General features: G+C 33.3%; 2 protein-coding genes and 1 long non-coding RNA gene across 4 annotated transcripts; 2 read left to right on the top strand and 1 right to left on the bottom strand.

Annotated features, from left to right (window-relative positions):
- Nucleotides 1–2023: 2023 nt before the first annotated feature.
- On the bottom strand, nt 2024–13660 carry LOC113511227 (uncharacterized). 2 transcript variants are annotated; one of them, XM_031912151.2, is made up of 13 exons: nt 13426–13660; nt 12791–12929; nt 12157–12301; nt 11261–11424; nt 10208–10349; nt 9144–9276; nt 8732–8861; nt 8159–8356; nt 7576–7720; nt 7070–7207; nt 5423–5507; nt 3922–4136; nt 2024–2926 (listed from the first exon to the last, which is right to left on the bottom strand). In XM_031912151.2, exons 1-13 carry the CDS (start codon nt 13533–13535, stop codon nt 2685–2687), a joined length of 1986 nt encoding a protein of 661 aa, XP_031768011.2. In that variant the 5' UTR covers nt 13536–13660; the 3' UTR covers nt 2024–2684. The 2 variants fall into 2 exon arrangements, with proteins under 2 accessions (XP_031768011.2, XP_026750645.2); XM_026894844.3 differs by having other exon boundaries at nt 9144–9282; nt 13426–13659.
- On the top strand, nt 6148–7574 carry LOC128202524 (uncharacterized). The gene is made up of 2 exons (XR_008253837.1): nt 6148–6395; nt 6470–7574. It is a non-coding gene; the product is annotated as an uncharacterized LOC128202524 (long non-coding RNA).
- A 341-nt stretch (nt 13661–14001) lies between the features above and the next one.
- Nucleotides 14002–16223, top strand: LOC113511135 (dysbindin). The gene is made up of 3 exons (XM_026894735.3): nt 14002–14709; nt 15118–15291; nt 16017–16223. The coding sequence occupies exons 1-3, from the start codon at nt 14205–14207 to the stop codon at nt 16109–16111; spliced, it is 774 nt and encodes a 257-aa protein (XP_026750536.1). The 5' UTR covers nt 14002–14204; the 3' UTR covers nt 16112–16223.
- Nucleotides 16224–16532: the final 309 nt, after the last annotated feature.

The following is a 16532-nucleotide window of genomic DNA, read 5'->3' as shown; positions in this document are numbered from 1 at the left end:
TAAAAAGCTGATTGATTGAATTAGTTTGTGATGGCGTTATTTGTGAATGTATACAAAAGTTCGTCTTCACGGCGTTGTGTGTATGTAAGTATTATTAAACTATATTGTTATGGCATTAATTAGCGAAACAATGTTGTATTACAAACATGTTAAAAACAACAAGTATTCATTTTCTAGGTTATGTTGTTCTTATTAAATTTATTCCATAGTGAAAGGCGTAGAGTGGGGAACTAAAATCCATATAGCCTAATCTTATTTAATTTCTTTTCTTGTATCCTCTTTTTTATTGGGGGTCTTAATTTTTCTTTTTGTTTTAGGCTACTAAAATGTCGCTGTCTCAAGAAAGTTTTTATATCAGACACAAAAAAGATGGAAATGTTTTGTCTTTGTGGAGTCATTTTTAGTCGAAAAACAGGATAACGACATTTCTAAAATTATTAAGAAGGAAATGAATCTACTTAAGGCAAGTTCTTCTCGAGGCTACAATTCAGAACAAGCTTATAAATATTTACTGACAATTCGTCCTATAATGGCCTGAACGCACTTCTCAGATTCTGCATATATGTCCAACAAACTCAGAAGCAGGCTTGGAAATGAAACATTAGACGCATTATTATTTTTAAGATTTTATTTTCATAATACATAAGTAGTCTATTTTAAATATAAAACGTGATTACTGATCTCTCTAGAATAAAACAAAATACGTTTGCTAATTATTGTGTATTGTTAATTATTTTTTTAGGTTTCTTTAAGTGAGTCTAACAAAGTTGATTTTCTCAAAGTTTAATTTTTAGTAAGTATGTATTACAATTTGTAAACTACAAATATTTGTCTTCAACGAAATTAGAAGCATAATTTTGTTTAATATAGCCTTTAAATGAAATTATTACCTATTACCAAAATCAAAATAGAATTATTGAAAACAATTTACTAACTTTTTATTGCCACTGCATTCCTAAATTGATCCCGAGATCCCGGTATTATCTTTTAGTAATCCCGAAATCCCGGGATTAAAAAACCAGTCGGGATCGTATTCTCTAGCTGTATTGCAGTAGAGACCGATCGCGTCGCGTACAGACCTAAGAAAAAGGAATTACATAGAAGGAATGATAAAATAAAAACTGTAAACTATATGGTTGCCTCTTTTCTTCTTATGCAAATATAAATAGTAAAAAGAGGACGAATGATACACCATCAGTCGCTATTTTTCTCAATTCATAGCAGGCTAGTGTAAAGAAAATGGTACACGGTCGTATAACCCTACCAAATTCAGATACAACCTGCTTGCATACTCTCTACATAAACTGTGTCGAATATATAATCTAGTAATGTAAATGAACAAAAATTTTACATACATATTTTCTATATATTGTCTTTTTTCTTAACGTCTGGGAAACGCTTTATGCAGACCCATACACTTTGTGGGAGGTGAATGGGTACTGTGAGAATCCCCCCCGTAAGATGGGGGTGTACCCACCAAAAACCAGACGTTATACCCTCGAGGTGCCATATGTCGGAGACATGGGTTCGCTTTCGCACTCACCACATCTCCGACGGCAGCGACCCGCCCCCAGATGGTAAGAGCAGGTCTCTTCTCTCAAGATAGGGTGGATGGCGTGCTCACCCTACCACTCAAGGGATGCGCCGGTATTTCTATACACTAGCCTGCTATGAATTAAGAAAAATAGCAACTGATGATCTACCTTTCGTTCCCTTTTTACTATTTATATTTGCATAAGAAGAAAGGAGGCAACCATATAATTTACAGTTTTTATTTTATCATTCCTTCTATGTAATTCTTTGTTCTAAGGTATAGACATGAATGTATTGTTCGTCACGTCGCGGTCATCAATTAAGGAAATCGGGTCGAGGTAAATAATCCATTGCTCCCTTCCTCTGGTCTTGTATTGTAAATTGATATAAATATTGTAAACGTATCAAACTTTTAAATTGACCAATTTATTATAAATACGAGATGAAAGAACCAATCATATTTTTGGGATATTAGAATAAAAAGTAGGCATTTATGTAGAATATAATTTATTTCATACGTATGTTATTAAAACAATGCGGTTTCGAGATCTGTAGACGGTTAAGCGGCTTGAATAAAACACTTACCTACCTGCCTTCTTGGTCATGTACTATATGTACATGTCATTACATGAGTATAAACTTTATGTACAATAAATATTTTTTTATTGCAAAAATAATTAGAAAAATATATTTACAGAATTGTTGAAGAAATCGTGTCACGTCCATATAAAAATTATTCAGCTTTTATAGCGAACTTCTTTTTTAAATAAATAATTACTATAATTTCTTTTATATAGACAATCCATCGCGTATTATTCGATTTAAAATTAATCGCTGTCCATCAGGTGCGATCGGGATCAATTGAGAGAGCTTTCAATAGTAAAAAATGGCGTTTTAAAGCTGCTTGACCGTTTACGGACCTCACTATCACAATATAAACTTCACTGACAGAAATATAAATACAATAGTTAGTTTATAGATCTGTTATAAAAATACTCAAATATAATAATAGGCTTTAATACGATACATACAGTATTAAGTTTATATCATCCCGGACGAATCAATTTCACGATTATTTCTGAGGTTCTTAGTTCAGTACCGATTTTTCAACTAAGCCTGTTAAATGATACTGATGAAAAAAAAAAAATTAATCATACAATATTTAAACCTAGTTTCTCAATATAAAAACATTCATAATCTTTATAAATTCTACCATTACACTTTCTGTTTGACGAGAGATATTCTTTTATACGATTCTCGGACCAAAACTTTAAGTTTTCTTGTCCTATTTCGAGAGTTTTAATAGTTTTCTGCAAACTGAGAAGATTCTCGTTGAGTCGTTTCTTTATTTTGTCTATGGTCTGCTCCTCTTCCTTAGTCCTTGATGAAATATCTAATGAGAAAAAAAAAAAATTGTAACACACATGGTCCAAATAATTTAAACTTAGATTAATCACATTTAAACAGTATAACGCTTACCAAAAACAATCTCCCGTTTTTCTTGTGTAAGTGAATTTGTATCATATACATAAGTGATTTATCAATTTATGCGTAAATAGGGAAACCAGATTACAAATTCAAATCATCTTTATTTAAATAGAATTGTTTACAAGCAGTTTTAAATTGTAATTTTTTTATGAATCCAAAGTTTAAATTAAATCTTTTAAATTTGTGTTAACATTTCTGTTAACATTATGTGTATTTATTTAATTGTACAATGTTTAAAATTACATGGCGTTAATTAAAAGGCCGTGCATGATCGACTAACATTTGTCATTCAAGTAATCGTTTAGTGTGTAATCGGCTTTGTTCAATAAGTGTTTTTTAATAACAGTTTTAAATTTATTAAAAGGCAGATCCAAAATATCCTTCGGTATTTTATTATAATATTTAATGCCCGTTCCCATAAAAAACGTATTAACTTTTACTTAACAATACGTCGGAACACTAAACTTGAATTTTTATAGTGTTAAGATTACTGAGGTTGCTATAAAAATTTTCATTAGTCAAAAACAACTGTAATTTTTTTATGAAATAAACTTGATATAATGTGAACAGGAACACATGATTATTACATATATTTATATCAATTTGTCTACAATATGTATATGCATATAGCATAATAAATTACAAAAGAAATAATTATCAATATATTTAAATAATGAAAAAAATATCTAGTGACGAGATATTTGAATTTAATACCTTTATTAAAAATTTATTTCATTAATTTGGATTTAATAAAAAAAAAAAGGCCGCGCTTTGTTTTGTTTAAAAAAATCATTGTCATCGAATAAAATAAATATGGACTAAAAATTGTGTAATTTAGGAAACTATTAATATTTAAAGTCAGTTAAAAATAATATGTAATTAAGTACTTTTTTATCATACCTATAGCACTGTCCAATTTTCTTTCACCTTCCATCCCACGAAGCGTCACCTCTAAAATACCTCTAGTATGCACGGCGTCTACGAGCTGCCGTAAGTTGCAAGCCAGCGTGACAGATGGACAGACAAGGGGACAAGCGATTTCGCAGCCTTGCCACTTTGTGTGTAGACGGCTCACTGCCGACTGGAGGGTCTCGAAGATCCAAATCTTCTCGCCGCTGTAAGAAATATTTTTATCAAAATTCCGTGTCATAACGTTCGTTCGAGCTAATTTCCGAAATTGTTTAACGGTATTTTAATGGCATTTTGCAAATTACATGTTATTTTCTCTAACTTAAATAAGATACGAAACTTTTTATCCTGATACGAAATAATTAAATTGTACCACACAAAAAAAAAAAAAACAATTTTAATTCTGGCAAAATCATGTATTTTGTGATATAAACACTAAAGAGCTGAACCGATTTTGGTTAAATTTCTATGCGACCAATCTGTAAGTATATCTTTTCAGATAAAAAAATATTTTTCTAAATTGGTTTACACCTGAAATTTTTTTTTTTTTTTATTATTATACTGTTATGAGATAACAAACATTAAAAATAAATACAACCGAATTGTTCACCTTATTTTTAAAATCGGTTAAAAATCAATAAGACTAAAAAAAGTCCAGTAAATGGCGTTGGGAGGGGGGGGGGGGCAAAACAATTTTTGCCGTATCATCTAGTATTTAATATAAAATCTAGTATAAATAAATATGTCTATTATCGTAATTGTATTAAAAAATTAGTTTATTAATTATATAGCAGTAACAAAAAACACGCCGTTTGGTCCCGGCATAGAATGGACCACTGCTTCCTTTTCCGTGGGTATCATAAAAGGCGATTAAAAGAAACATACAGTCGGGGAATGGACAGCAGCGTCCCTCTTAGAACTTCACCAAAAGCCTGGCTGCAGTTGCCAACCCTCCTGCCAAGCGTGGCAACTATTGGCAAAACCTCTTTATGGCCGAGGCCTATGTTTAGCAGTGAAAGTGATAAAGTACCAGTATTATTATAATCATCATACTGCTGGACATGGGCCTCCCCATAGATTGTCATAAGGATCACTCCTGAGCCACCTGCATCCATTGATTCCCTGCAATGCATTTGAGCTCGTCACTCCATCTAGTGGAGGGTCGATGGATGATAATGGAATGGTAACCCCGCCTGCGCTATAGGTATACACTAGCAGGGCACCAGTGAGAAATGATTGGTGAGGATGAAAAGGCAGGTCAGTTAGCCCATCGTGACGAATTCAACGATAAATTAGTCACTATAGTTTCCAGGAGGAACCGCGTGAAGGTCGACCTGATAAGGTACATTGATAGCGATGGGGACTAACCTCCCCATTACTAACGATTCCTTTTTCTCCTCTAATGGGATGTCGTCCTACACTGCGTTTGCCCCTACGGAGTCGCCACTCAATAATTATTAATTATTTTAATATAATAACAAAATTATAGTACCTTTCAAACACAAGTTTTCTATTTTTCTCCAAATTAAATTTCTTCATATAAATCCTCAGCTCATCCGTATACGTTGGATTATTATCTAGAAAAAAAAAAAACTTTATCATTCATGTCAGTAAAGGAGAGCAAAATTAATGCAATTGTATGGAGACACTTATAAATTTTCACATCAATATTAAAAATGACATAACTATGTTTTTTTTTTATAACACAATTATAATAATATAATAACATTTATATATTTTTTTATACAACTTAGAATGGCATACAAGCTGACAGCCCACCTGATGGAAAGTGGTAACCGTCACCTATAGACATAAGCAGTACCATGGACATAACAGAGTATACTGTTTCGCCCATGAGACTCCCCATGCGTTGCCATTCTTGAGGACTCAGGTGTTATTCCTCTGTACCCTGTAAATTCACACCATATCCCACTCTTCAAACCGAAACACAGCCGTGCAACATATGCACAACTGCTTCACTGTAGAAACACGAATGGGACAGAGGTACCCAAGCAATCGAATTTTATACAAAGTCTCCCTCTGGTCTATTAAAGACTAGTTTTAGTGCCTTATATATCTGTAAAATAAATTCAATGAATATACTATTTTAAGCGTAGCATTATAGGAAGTTTTTATAATAATTAAAAGCGTGTTAACTGTGCGTATTTTACTAAACTAGGTGTTATCTTACGGAAGTTCATATCATTGGTTATTTGATTAAAATTGCCGTTCGTACTGCGATATCATAGTTTGGGTGCCGAATGGTTAGCACTAGGCTCAGAACAACGATCTATTAATTTGCCTGAAGATGCTTTGGGGTCTATCGTGAAATGAAATTCTGAATTTTCACACTCAATTTCGTGTTTTTGGTAATACCAAAATCTTTTCAGTAAATAAAGCATTTTCGTTCGTGATAAGTCATACCATAAAAGTCCAAATGGACAATATTTTAATATTTTAAAACGGTATGTATCTAGTAATTTTACATCAAATTTATGTTTAGTTCGACTACGACATTTCAGATAACATTTCATTGTAGGCCGTCCCGTTTAGAGATGAAACACGTGTTGCAAAACGTGTGCGAACAAAATGGCGGTCGAAGATTGTATGGAGGGTTGCGGAACTTCTGATAGTAACAGTGGTGGTAACAAACTAATGGTAACGGAATTAAACAAACAAATTATGGTAAACCTTTGCACGATTTTTTTATTAGTGAAATAAATCAAGGTGATATAATTCATGTTCAACATTAAAGGAAAAATGGTTAAAAAAATAAATTTGACAGCTATGTTTTTTTTTTTGCAATGGACATTAAAAAGGTATGCAGACACGATCAAGTTAGAGTGAACTTGTTCTTTTATATAATTTTTGGGCATTGTTTGTTTTAGTTACAATTTTCCAAAACAGGTAGTGAACCATAATTATGTATGGATGATAATGGACTGCTAACCCTGCGCAGTAATAAGTGAGAATAAAGGTCGACCTGACAGGATATATTGCTAGCAATCCGTTCTCCCCAATAAATTACGTTTTACAAACATGAAAATTTTAAACAACATTTAGAAAATTTATTTAATTTGTCATTAAAAATATCAATATATGGCGGCTGAGTAATCAGTCATATTGTTTTAGTCCTCACCTGCTGCCAACGTGAAGGAACAGTTTTCGGATACATCTAAATTCAAACTTAAATCCAATTTATTCCGTCTCTGCTCGCGTCTTGCTTCGTAGAATTGTCGAAGAGTAGCTGTTGATTCTTGAGGGAAGTCCAGAAAGTCTAAAAAAAGTTTAATAGTCTAATTCCAACCTTTTCATACAGAAACATCACGATAGGTAAAAATAGTTAATTTTAAACCTACATATCTGCTTCTTTATTGCCGAAACGTCGGCAATAAAAAAGCAGGTATAGAGGTACTATTTACCTGCAAACGTTTTTTCATTACGTTAAGGTCCGATTGTGTATTTGAGAAAAAAGTAAGCAATGTTGTATGAAGGTTCATTAATAATCTTTCTTTTCTAATTTTTGTAAAAGGACATAGCCTGTTCAGCCTAACTACCTTTGTCACCTATTAAAAACCAAATAGATTTTTTTAATCAAATAAAAAATATTACGAATTTTTCAATAAATTATTCATTATTACTTACTTTTGTACCTTTCATTTTCATCTATTTGCACATCCTTGCGGAACCCACCGAAAATATTAAAAAGACAGTCTTTAATATTGAATATCTTTTTTTCTGTGGTGGCTAACGCCACTAACAGCCTTTTCAATTCTTCTCTCTTGCTTTCCTAAAAGGAAAGAAATTAATATTAAGCAATTAATTAATAAAAACACGTGATTTTTATTAAAAAAAAAAAAAAAAAAACAGGGACCTACAATAGAGCCCTGAGGTACGCCCATTTTAATATGAGATGCATGAAAATATATCCATTGCTATTTGACACGTAATATCTTAGAGTAAAAGACAACAAATGGTAAATATTATAAAAAATATACATTGTGTTTGTGACACAGAGATCTTGATTTCACGATTACACAGTTTATTCTCTACCAAAATTGTATGGTAGTAGAATTAATAGGGCGAGACAGAGGTGCAAATTTCTTAGCACAAAATCTAGCTCTGCTGTGGAATCCTAGCCTATACTCTCCCTCTAAATATGTATATGCACTTGATACAAATATCGCAAACTCGTGCTATTCATTGGTAAATTTATCACAATACTCACGATAGCACGGTCCACGGCGGGTAGGAGGCGGTCAGTGGGAGCGGAGGAGGCGGGTGTAGGAGAGGCTCCCGCGAACTCCTCCTGGCGCTCGGCGAGGCGACGCAGCAGCCCCGCGAGGCAGGCCGCGCGAGCCGATACGTACGCACGTTCGCACCTCACTACCGCTAACTCGTGCTCCTCTGCGCTTGACAGGTAATTCTATAAACAAACAGCAGTTAATGTGCGCACACATCATTTATTTATTATGATTATGTATTTAATAAGTTTATTAAGGGTGTTCATACTCAAGTATGTGAACATCAGAACTATTTGTCAGTTTTAAATACACTACCGGGATTTAACGCAATGATAAACAGGACGAAACGTCGGTAATGAAGAAATAGGTATATAGGTATTATTTACCTGCAAAAATTTTTCATCGCGTTTAGTCCCGATAGTGTATTTAAAGTATATGTTAACAACGCGAAAATTTAAAATTAACTATTTGTAATAAAACAAAAGTATAAGTTAAATAACGAATAATGGGTGAAATAATGATGATGAATAAAGTATAAATAAATAAAATACACTCACGTTAAGGTCAGCGAGTGCGGCCACGAATCGTTTTTGTGTTTGTTCGATGTGCACGCGGTTCTTCATAGTCTCAATGCCGAGGGTGCAGTGTAGAGCTGCCGTGTTAGCCAGCACCGATTGTGGATTAGTTCTGCGGAGGAAATGATTGCTTATCGTTTATGCGTAACTCTGCCTGCGGTAACGGTATACGCTGGCAGGGAACCACTGAGAGATTATAGGTGAGAATGAAAAAGCAGGTCAGTGTAGCCCATCGTGATTAATACACCTGGAATTCAACACGATGGCTTACAGAGGGGACCACTTAGAAATCGACTTGCCAAGGGATATTATACTACGAGTAGCAACAGTACTGGTAATCAGTATTGTTAACAATCACGTCTCCTCCCTAACAATACGTATTAGAGGAACATACCCAACAGGAGGTGCGCGGGGGAGGACGTGCGGCGTGGCGGAGGCGAGTGCAGCCGCTACGGCAGCACGGCGCTCGCACAGCAGCCGCCACAGACTGTCGCCGCGACACTTCACCAGCGACGACACGTGCTCTTCTACAACTAAATTACATTTAGATACTTAGAATGGTAAGCTAATAGCCAACTAGATAGAAATTGATAGCCGTTATCTTTCTAATAAAATTGGAACTAAACGATGTCTATACATAGATCATTATATCTTCATATCAGCTGTTAACTGTTGAACATAAGCTCCCCCTTGGGTTTTATCAGTAGTTGCCATGCTTGGTAGATGGATCAGCAATCACAGTTAGTTTTTTTTTTAAATTGATGATAATGGAATAGTAACCCCACCCGCGCTATCGGTATACACCGGCGGGGCACCAGTGAAGAATGATAGGTGAGGATGAAGTAGGTCAGTTAGCCCATCGTGACGAATTCAACAAGAATTGTTCACGGTGGTTTCCAGGGGGAACCACGTGGAGGTCGACCTAATAAGGTATATTGCTAGCAATGGGGCTGCCAAACTCCATTGCTAACAATCCTTTTCCCCTCGCAGTTAGGTTTTGGTGGTGGTTTAAGAAGGACGCCGCTGTCCATCACTCGACCATTACCATTAATTTCCCTTAGTCGCCTCTTAGGACACCTAAGAGAATGCAAAGGCTAGTCCATTCTATGCCGGAATCACACAACAGTACATAGAAGATATTTAAATATACTTTTGGGACTTAGCACAATGAAAAATTTCACAGGTAACTAGTACCTACATACCTGCTTCTTTATTGTCGACGTTTCGATGTGGACTACACAACGTCGTGGTCACGACAGGAATGAAGTGAGTGGCGTCTTGCAATCCACGGCGAAATGTCGGCAATAAAGAAGCAGTTATGTAGATATTATTTATTTGTTTGTTATTGCTATTATACAGACTATTATTATATCTCTATACCCTCTAACTTAACTAAATTTTGATACAACCACAGTTAAACAATATAAACATATTGATAAATCAACATTCTGTATTTACCGGTGTCAGTGTTGTCCCCCTGTGTGGATACAACTGATGAACACGCGACTGGATTCGCGGCAGACAGAAGCGAGCATGAAGATACTGGTGGATTACCTTGACCTTGCTGACACATCAGTGTCATACATTTCTCCAGTTTCTCCTGGATAATAAACAGACTTGTTTTATCTGTGTTAGCAGTAAAAAGACCTCGTCACTATATACACAACACATATATAATAATAATAATATTCTAAAAATGATAGGACTGAGTAGATTCTTCCAATATCCTCAAATGCGGCAAACTGTACTAATCCAGTAGTGATAGTTTTCTGCTTTAACTTAGACTAAGTCCTCCTAACAAAATGAGTTACTGTAAATAGAACTGTTTGTTTGAATGGAAGCATTTGGCGTTCCATTGTTTCTGGTTACCCTAATGGAAGATAGGCATAGCAGATATGTATATATGTTACAATAATAAATAAGTAAATACTACACACTCAAAATAATAAATAAATAATAATTATAAACATTACACTATGTTTAGTGTATCCCATTGCATCCTTTATGTGTTGCCAGTCCAATAATATGTCCTATTAATATTATAAATGCGAAAGTTTGTTATTCTTTCAAGCAAAAAGTACAAAATGGATTTGAATGATATTTATTTAATGATTAATTATATTAATTGAATGGTATGTTATATCCTAACTTCGCAACTGGGATGCTTTATGTACAGATTCATGTGGACGTAGCTGCGAGATGTAGCTAGTATAAAATGACAAAGGCAACACACATGCATTAGTTATTATATATGCTGTAATTTTACAGGTGTATTACAGCAAAATATGAATTCCCAAAGATGGTTGATGTCAGGCAGGCGACCGGTCGTAAAAGCTATAAGCCACATTTTTTTGTAATATGGATAAAAAACATATTATGCTGACTCCAAATAATAATTGGATTAAGGGTAGAAAGATGATGATTAGAGCAAAACAAAATTCGAGTACTGCCATTAAGTAAAAATGGGAATAAAAGAGATAGAAGTATCCATGTTTTTAATTATGTACGTACTGAAACATTGACTTCTTCATCAAACGAGCACAATGAGTCAGCTATTGTCTTGGTCTCTTGAAGATTGTTCTTCTTAGCTTTCAACTCCTCTGCAACTTGCTGGAGCAGCCACACGCGCCGTTGGAGATCCTGAACGCGACGAACAGAGAGGTTGCGTTGGGCCACTGAAACATAATATTTAATAGCATTAATTCGGGGAAAAAAGGGATTGTTAATTGTAGGAAGTAGCAGCCTCATTGATAACAATATACCATATTTGGTTGACCTCCACGCATTTCCCTCTGAAAATCATCATGATTAATTCTTATTGAATTCGTCATGAAGGGCTAGGAGACTATATTTTGTGCATTACAGCATAGTACATGCAACAGTTTTATACTAATATAAAATTTTAGAAAAGAATATATCTATATGACAGATGACATCCGTCAAACCTTAGGGCCTTACTGGAGTAGAGTGGCAGAGGATAGAGTTCAGTGGAGAGAGCTGGAGGAGGCCTATGCCAGGAGGCACACTGAATTGTGAAATATAATAAATAGAAAGGGAAAATATGTCTTACTAGGGTTATAGTGAATTCGGAGTAAAAGGGCTTATATAAGTAGTACTAAATAATTATAATAAAGTATAACTCATTATTATTATTTCAGCCATTAACTGTTTACTTTTGAACATACCATAAGGGCAACTTTGGCAGTAGTTGCCACACTTGGCAGGCGGATTGGCAACCACAGTTATGCTATTAGATATTTTAAGAAGCTGCTGCCCATCCCTCTTCCTCCCTTAGTTACCTCTTACGACACCGTTAAGGAAAAGGTGGCCTATCCTATGACAGGGCACACACAGTGTATAATTCATAATAAGCATTATTCTATTTATTTATTTGTGAATATACTTACTCTTTATTGTTATTTTGTCAGTAATTTGCTTAAGTTTTTCATGTGTATCAGCATTTTTAATTTCAGCTGCTTTTACTTTGTCCCTTAACTCAGTCTGCTGATGCCAAAGCATAAGCTCTTCAGGCATCACAGCATTTGTATCTTGCTGTAACAACATACCATAAAATAAAATAGAAAAAATATTAGACTACATTGATGGCTTTAAATCATAGAGGTATACACATATGTAAAATTTATCAAGAGTGAAAAAAAATTTGTAAAGCACCAAATTTAAGACAAATTTGTATATAATTTAGTATTAAGTTGAAATTTCTTTTAGAATGTAATCATTTATTAAACAATGTAATAAATTAATAGAAAAACATTTTTAATTTAACTAGTTATTTATATTACGCTGTTGTTTAAAAAAGTCAAGTATAAAAATGTAGTCATAGAAATTACAGTACATACCAAGGCATAAAGCCTTTTGCCTTAAGGTCCACAACACATGAGAGGTACTGTAGTTGTCACTGTATGTTGTGATGTCTATGATGTTAATCAAGTCTATTGGTGATGTTTAATACTTTTTATTATATATTAATTAATCAATAAAGGTTAAGTTATTAAAAAAACATCTAAAATAATAATGTTTCACCTCATTGAAGGGACTTTTCTTGCGCCACTTCTGCACATCATCACAGAACACTTGTAGCCTCTTTTGTTTGATGCCATTCTTGGGTTGAACATGTTCCATAAGACTTCTCCACACCATATAATACTGACCTCTGCACATCCTGATTAATAAAAGTTATTTGTTTATAGTATAATTTCTTACAGACAAAAGTATTTTAAAAAGTGGTTAAAATAACAAGTAAAAAAAAAAATACTTATAAAGAGACTAGTTTTTGCCTGCAATTTTATATGTATGGACTTTGGAAGTTTTACTCTCTTAAGGGTTGAGTTTTTAAAATTTAGTCAATCAATCAGTATTTACTTTTATATATAGATTTATAAACATTTATTGTTTTCTCTCAGACTATAGTTAAAAAGTAATAGAATTTAAACAAAAATCTTGGAGAGCTTTATAAAAGATAGTAATTTCTTGCCTTTTTTATATATATATTTTTTAATTTTGCATTTGCAGCACATTAAATAATACTGATGGAAATATAGTTTCAAAACAAATTATAGTTCTCAAAAACCAAGAGATTTTTGGGTAGGGTTTTTAAAAATTGATCTTAATTAATTATATTATAGGGCTGATGAAATTAGGAAATCATGGTCACTTACTCAGCTACTTTTTCAACTGATGGCACAGTGTCTGGTGGGCAGCCCATTGTTAGCAACCATTTCGTGAAATGTAATGGCACTTCATCACTGCTCAATTTTTCAGAACTCATTATAACATTTATTTATTAATAATAAATAAGAAACTGAAGAAAATAAAAAAAAATTAAAGTTTATAAAATGAACAAACCGACATTTCATTTTCAAATTCAAACTATTGACATTTATTTTATTGTTTATTGACAGAGGTCAGATTTGACAGTGACACGACAGTCACAAATAACGTTGCCACATTGGCAAACGTAAAATACAAATAACATTGCCAATGTGGCAACGTTAATTGTATTTTACGTTAAGAGTATTTTTTCGCAATTTATAGTAAGAATTTTTAGGGAATAGTAATAGTTGGAGTTTTGGGGAAAAATAATTGGGTATGGAAAAGTCTGAATCTTTTTTAGAGATTTAGTATTTACAAATCATATATAGAATAATTATAACAATATATAATAGTAAGTGTTGGGTTAGTTGTTTTTTTAGTCGTCTTTTACATAATTCTTAAACAGCTAGAAAACTATGATTGCGATTAACCAAAAGTAAAAGAAAACTTAACAAGGAAAATATTTTATATTTAGGTAGAAATATAAAATCTACCAGTCCTCATTATAGAGTAGTCTCTCAATAGTCTCTTCTTGCTTGATCTGTTGCTGTCTTATATTCTACTACTGTGATTTTAATTTGATTGCAATTTTTTGTTGATATTTTTTTCTTTTAATTTGTTTATAATGTTAGGGAATCTAAAGGAATTTATATCTGTTGTACAAGATGGATTAAGTGCAAATAACAATTTAAAACAAACTTTACAAGAAGTGCAGAAGGTAAAAAATATATTCAAAGATAAACAGAAAGTAAACAGCGATGGAAAAGTGAATTATGGTGCTGGAGGTGCATTACTCGAGAAATATCAGGAACAGTGGGCTGAACTACATCAGAATGCAGACAGAAACGCTAAAGCTGCCGATGAAGTTGATAAATTAATACTAGAATTGCATGAGAGTACTAAAATCAAATTACAAAATGCACATGCATTAAGCCAGGGTTTAATGCAGATACCAGCTTTGACTGCTGCTGTTGCACAGTGTATGGATAGCTTAAAGAATGTTCAACATTTATTGAAGTCTGTCGAGGATGATCTGGTAGAATTTGAGGATATTGTTGAAAGGAGAGCTATGGAAAAGTGGAAGTTAGACCATCACTATCATCTCACTTTATATAAGGAAAAGAAAATGGGTAAGTTTCCGCATATTTTAAGAAAGGCTGAACTAGTTTGGAATCATTTTTAACATTTACTTATAAAGTTATTGAGAATAAATGAAATTTGGACTGGATAATATTTGTCATATTAGCTGGTATAATATAAAACAATTAACATCTTATACTTTGTTGTATTGTAATTGTAATATAAGATTTTGTACTGTATCAATATTAAATTTTGACAAAACAAATATTGAATCAACTTAGTCAAGTTCCTGTGTTTCATCAATATTTATTCAATATACCTAGAAATGTCATAGTTGTGGTGAAGTGTGAGTGAAGGTGTCTCTAAACTGATTTGATAAACTTTACCTATAGATATCAAGGTGTATTGATAGTAAAAAAATGTTTGGTCTGCTAATATCACTGCTATACCTGTTTCAGCTGCCCTCGAAGATATCCGTAATCAGTTAGCTAAAAATAATACAGAACTGAGTTTTGAGAAAGAGAAAAGGGAACTAGCAGAGTTGCAGGCACGGAGAGAAAACAGTTCTGTAGCATTTCAGAATGATATGGCAAGATATTTGAATAGTGGTATTGTGCCAGTTGGCCCAAGTGGTAAGTAGTTGAATTGGAGCTAATTATGTAAAAAGCAGTCAGATTTCTGAGTATGTTCTGAGATGACTATTTTCCATTAGGTCCAATATCTATTTACCCATGCTAAGTCCCAGCTTTGCATGAGATCAGAATACCAAACAATAACTAGTATATTTATAATATTGCAGATTTTATTTAGTACAATTATTAAATTGCAGTGTTAAAAGCCTGGCAACTGTTACAAAGTCAAGCAGTGAAAAATTTATATTGTCTAAACATATGTAAGAGAAAAAAAGCTGTCAATTGCCTCTTTCATTCAATTCAATATTTAACATTTTACAGAGGCTTCATCCTCAGGAATGCCATTGTAGGAATATGATCCATTAGAAATGTCTTTTGGGATATTTATGGTGGTGTTTGTTTTTAGATGAAGGTCACCATTTACTATCAGATGTACCTACAGCATGTTCCCAATGCTATTGCAAAAAAAAATATTGCTAAGTAATGTATGGTGTTATAATATTAATTTGGTTGTGAATCATAATTAATCATAAATACAGGTGTATTTAAGGAGTATGCCTACTCCAGGACTTGTGCCCACACCAGAATGTGAGTGTAGGTTTTAATTAACAAAGACATGTCTGACAGTATATAATATGCCTTTTTTAAATAATCAGCCTGGAAAATAATTTTAATATTCATAAACAGATTGTAAGTTGTAATAAATGTATTTTTCTCATTTTCAGGTCCACCATCTTCACCTAGAATGACTTTAGAGCAAGTGGAATTGGAAGATGATGGTTCTGATTTAGAGAAATTCCTGGACAAGTTGTCACATTGATGTGGTTATGGTGATATCATTTAGAGCTTAAATAATATTTAATATTATTAATAATAAGAATTCTATTTACTGTTTCCAATGTTAAATATAATTTTGTTGATATTTTATCATAATAAGACTTTTTATTGTAATTGTTAGTTTGGTAATTTATGGAATACTGTTCTCTATTATGGGCAGGAGCGCCACAGTACCAGCTCCATCTGTTGACTGCATTCAAAGTTGGGCGACTTAAATTATTGATGTTTACATTCCGACTTAATCTACTGAAACTGCATAGAGATGTTGCATTTCTATGCATCTATTGTTGTATATATCATGGGGAGTGCTCTAAGGAATTGTTCAGATTATACCTGCTGTTGATTTTCACCACCTTACAACCCGGCATCAATTAAAATTCTATTCCAATCATCTGGATGAGTGG

Source organism: Galleria mellonella, unplaced genomic scaffold (genome assembly GCF_026898425.1).
Source record: "Galleria mellonella isolate WM207_F2 unplaced genomic scaffold, CSIRO_AGI_GalMel_v1 utg133, whole genome shotgun sequence".
Classification (NCBI taxonomy): domain Eukaryota; kingdom Metazoa; phylum Arthropoda; class Insecta; order Lepidoptera; family Pyralidae; genus Galleria; species Galleria mellonella.
This window is presented reverse-complemented; position numbering and strand designations above follow the sequence as displayed.

Bases quoted from the DNA above. Each gene is read 5' to 3' on its own strand.
- LOC113511227 (XM_026894844.3), bottom strand. From the start codon at position 13,535: ATGAGTTCTGAAAAATTGAGCAGTGATGAAGTGCCATTACATTTCACG. The intron at 12,302-12,790 runs GTGAAACATTAT...ATGTTGTTACAG, and splicing joins AGAAAAGTCCCTTCAATGAG to CAAGATACAAATGCTGTGAT. The intron at 8,357-8,731 runs GTGAGTGTATTT...GTTTGTTTATAG, and splicing joins CCGCACTCGCTGACCTTAAC to AATTACCTGTCAAGCGCAGA.
- LOC113511135 (XM_026894735.3), top strand. From the start codon at position 14,205: ATGTTAGGGAATCTAAAGGAATTTATATCTGTTGTACAAGATGGATTA. The intron at 14,710-15,117 runs GTAAGTTTCCGC...TACCTGTTTCAG, and splicing joins ATATAAGGAAAAGAAAATGG to CTGCCCTCGAAGATATCCGT. The intron at 15,292-16,016 runs GTAAGTAGTTGA...TCTCATTTTCAG, and splicing joins TGTGCCAGTTGGCCCAAGTG to GTCCACCATCTTCACCTAGA.